Below are 4,066 nucleotides of genomic sequence, written 5' to 3'. Positions count from 1 at the left end.
GGGCCGTGGATTTTGGGGAGTGGGGGTGGGCGGGGAGGAGGACCCGAGCTGGGAGAGGACTCTGTGGGGTGTCAGTGAGAGACTATGGGGAAGGACCAGGAGCTACTGGAAGCTGCTCGCACTGGAAATGTGGCTCTGGTGGAGAAACTCCTGTCTGGCAGGAAAGGAGGGATCCTGGGCGGTGGATCCGGACCCCTGCCCCTGTCTAATCTGCTAAGGTAAGGACGGGCGGCAGCTCCGGGGATGGCACACCTCGTTATGCATTGTGATGGATACATCCTCCTCTCGGTTATTGCACCTGCTGGCTGCCAGCGATTCATTCTTAAATTAGGTAGGAAAACAGACCGTGTGTACGGAAAGGAGGCACGAGCCTCCTTGTCAGATTGATGCCTTGATTCTTTTGAGTAATTTCCAAATAGCCTTCCATCAATGCGTCAGGAAGCTACTTTTCTCTGAGCCGTGGTGCAGAACTTGTACATGGACCAGTCTTGCTGGAGGAAAATCGACGTTCTACCCGCTTTTCATCAGTGTTGATGATATGTTTGCAGCTTCGAATCCAGCCTTATTATTATTATTTTTTTGTCTATTTAAATGAAATTGGTAGAGAAGCTACTGCGTGCATGCAATTACTCTGCAAAAGCCACAGCCTTCTCTTGCAGAAAGCGTTTGTTGTGCTTGAGGGTTATGATCCCACAAAATGAAGAAAGTGAGCCTTCTGATGAGATGTCACCAGTACAGGGTGTGTAGAAAACTTGGCAAGGCAGGCTAGGCGGCCCCAGCAGGACTTTCAGTTACCTGGGCAGAGCTGAGGGAAACTTGATCATGGTATCTCAGGTCAAAGGATGCTAGGTTGGGCTTAGGGTAGTGTGTATGGACTAGCAGAGGCCTTTGAATGTGCACAGGCTGCAGGTGACACTGATAGTGCATGGAGCACCTAAAATGACATTTAAGAAAATGTCAAGGTCTTTATTCAGCAGGCAGTACCTTTGAAATAGGGCCGGTTTGCATATTTTAGAAACTATGAACTGTAAAGTTGAATCGATGGACAAATGAAATCAGTGGAGAGGAAGTATTCCCTAGGTACAATGGAAGGAAAGCTCTTTAGTTTCTAAAATCACGGCTAATCAATTTATCCTAGATATTTCTGGAGGCATCCATCACCATATATATCCTCACTTTAAAACATCTTTTAGACAACCCAACCACACCTGGACAACTGTTTAAGAGCTTAAGTGATTTTCTTGAGTTGTAAATATCCTGTGCCACTCTCGACACGGGCTAAATACAAACTTCTGAGTGAGAAATTGTGCTTTCTACAAAAGTCTTGTTAAGTTGTAGTGGTCAGAAAATGCAATTAATTACACTACTGACAGAGAAAATAAACAGTTTATATTGTAGTGAAATAAATTTAGTGGGAAGATAGTTGATGGGATTTTTAAAAGCCCCATATGTTATAAGTACTTGTGGATGATGACATTTTATTGGAATTACACGTTACTTCTGAACAATGAATATTTATGGGACATTTTTCAGTAGGCCTGAGAAATGATGGCTCTATTTATATTCCCATGTTAAATAATTTTTGCTTCAAACCCAAGTAGACAATATGTGCATACTTTAGATTACAGCTCTAATAATTGCCCTTAGTCACAAGTAATTATATAAAAGCAGCTAAGTTACAGGTATATGTACCTGCCAGTGGGTCCAACAGTTATAAAAAACGATTATGGCTAGAAATTTATATGCCAAAAGAGGTTTCTCAAAATAATTTCTTTAGAAAAACCACTAAGGAATTCTTTGAGAGCAATAAGAACTTTGCTTAATTCCAGCAAAATGATGGTATTTTAAAAAGACTTTCTCTACTCCATCTTTACTCCTTTTCCAGTTGTACCATTAAAAAAAAGATGTCAAATTTTAGGAATAAAATAGTAACTCTATAATGTTAGTATACACTAAGTAAAATATCAACATTTTGACCACAGTGTACATTCTGAGTGACAGAGAAAGGCTGGTTTTGTGGCAGGTAACAATAGTAGCTCTTCAAAAATCACATAGAAAGCCATAAAACTAAGAAAGCATGTGTTCATTAGAGTAGTTTAAAACAATTTGTAAACATCATAAGCAAAAGCAATAGCTAAACTTGCAATTATTGATTGCATACTGAGTAAACTAAACTAGTAAAAGAGTGTCTTTGAAGAAAATGAGAATTGAAATTATATTCTTTGGGTGAACCCTTTGCATAAAAAGAGATTCCCAAGAAGGCTCATTTATTTAGTTGTCACTTCATTTCACAAATGATTATCTTCAGAAATGTAATTCTAGGTTAATGAAAATGTGCCCTCCTCCCATCAAACATAGTAACAGTAATATTTTGTAGTATTTTGGAGTGAATTGCAGAATAGGTTTGTCACTTTTTTCACTTGGTTTATTACTTATGTTGTGTAATAATAGAATCAGGGCTTGTACTGAATGTTTACATGGATCTCATTCAATTCTTGTGTCAAGTCGAAGAGGTTAATACTTGGACCTGATAGGTGGCGGTGGGTAAGGCAGCTGGATCCCACATGGCTGACTGACTGATTTGAAACCTCCCGGAACCAACAGATTGAAAAACATGCCTGGCATGTGTGCATGCATGGCCAAAATTCGATAAGGAAAATAGAGAAGGGATTGCGGTGTGATTATCTCCCCCTAGGGGGAGGTTTCTCAGGTTCTGTCTCTCCAGTGAGCAAATATGCCCTATACTAAATTAAAAAAAAAATGGGGGTGGTGGTGTTGTCCGTTCTCATTTCACAGATGAGGATTGATGAAGGGCTAAAAAACAAGAAAGATCAAGAACTTGCCTCAGGTCACATATTTAATAATGGCAAAGATTTGATATTCTGTGATTCAACTTTGCTTTACCACATCTTAAATCTTATTTGTGCAATTTGTTTTATTCACAAAAGTGCAAGGTACCTGGCCAGTCCGGACACTTTTTTTTTTTTATTTTTACTTTGAATAATAATTTAATTAAAAAATTCTTAAATTCTGGTATATTATTTTTCTTTTCTATTTAAGCAAAACTCATGACTGCCCCCTGAAGGTTCACTAGGTAAGAATTTTCTTTTTTTCTTTTTTTGGAGAGATTTTTTACTACAGGGTGCATGCGCTCTCCAGAAAGAGACAGAGAGATAGAAAGTGAGAAATCACTCCCCAGGGGGGATGGCCATGCCGCGACCCCTTCTCCTCCACTCTCTTCTTGGGATCTTGGGCATGTACGCACACGCACCCGGCATGAGTTTTAAGCCACCGGGTCCAGGATGCGAACCGTGGTCGACTACATGGGAGTCCAGCGACATACCCATTACGCTAACTGCTGGTCCTGGTAAGAATTTTCTTTAAATTGCCAGAGGACTCAGGTACTCACTAGACAGAGAAAGTGTGCACGCACATACCCTGCAGGACAAGATCATGCTACAATCCTTTTCGTCTATCATGTCTGGATTTGGGATATGCACACTTACGTGACTGGCATGTTTTTCAAGCTGCTGGGGCTGGTATTCATACCATGGTCAGCCATATGGGACCCAGCTCCCTACGCACAGCACTTCACTGAAGTGCTACAGGGCCAGCCATAGATAAGAGCTTTTCTGAAGATGTTTTTTACTTCTTCTTATCTACTAGTTGAGGAGTAGGTATGTGATAGGGGATCAGGTGTGCCTGACTGACACTGCAGTTTTCAGCAACAGCAGGACTGCCCTTTGATAAATATAAAAGCCTCTCAGTCTCTCTGTCCTTTTCTAAAGAGTGGACATCATAATCGTACCTATCATACAGAGATGTTGTAAGGTTTTTCTTAGATTTTTGCTATAGGGCACATGCACTCACTGCAGAGGCAGAGTGAGACAGAGAGACAGAAAGGTGAGCAATCACTCCTCAGCAGGATGACCATGGCACAGGCCCTTCTCCTCCATTCTCCTCTTGTGATTTTGGGCCTGCATGCAAATGTACCTGGAGTGTGTTTTAAGCTGCCAGGTCTGGGACTCGAACAATGGTTGACTATGTGGGAGTATAAACATAATCT

At 41.0% G+C, this 4,066-nt stretch overlaps 1 protein-coding gene across 11 annotated transcripts in view; it reads left to right on the top strand.

The window, feature by feature from the left end:
• The first annotated feature begins 38 nt into the window (after window positions 1–38).
• The window catches only part of ANKS1B (ankyrin repeat and sterile alpha motif domain containing 1B), a 1,163,098-nt gene continuing 1,159,070 nt past the window's right edge, over window positions 39–4,066 (top strand). For 6 of the 11 annotated variants that reach the window (XM_027775659.1, XM_006141373.3, XM_027775652.1 and 3 more), the window contains exon 1: window positions 40–218. In XM_027775659.1, coding sequence (XP_027631460.1) covers window positions 85–218 — 134 coding nt within the window. In that variant the 5' untranslated portion in view covers window positions 40–84. Of the gene's footprint in view, window positions 219–4,066 lie in introns of all 11 variants that reach the window. The other 5 variants (XM_027775658.1, XM_027775657.1, XM_027775654.1 and 2 more) reach the window with 2 other exon arrangements.

The sequence above is a fragment of the Tupaia chinensis genome, unplaced genomic scaffold (assembly GCF_000334495.1).
Source record: "Tupaia chinensis unplaced genomic scaffold, TupChi_1.0 Scaffold000054_1, whole genome shotgun sequence".
NCBI classification, from domain to species: domain Eukaryota; kingdom Metazoa; phylum Chordata; class Mammalia; order Scandentia; family Tupaiidae; genus Tupaia; species Tupaia belangeri.
This window is presented reverse-complemented; position numbering and strand designations above follow the sequence as displayed.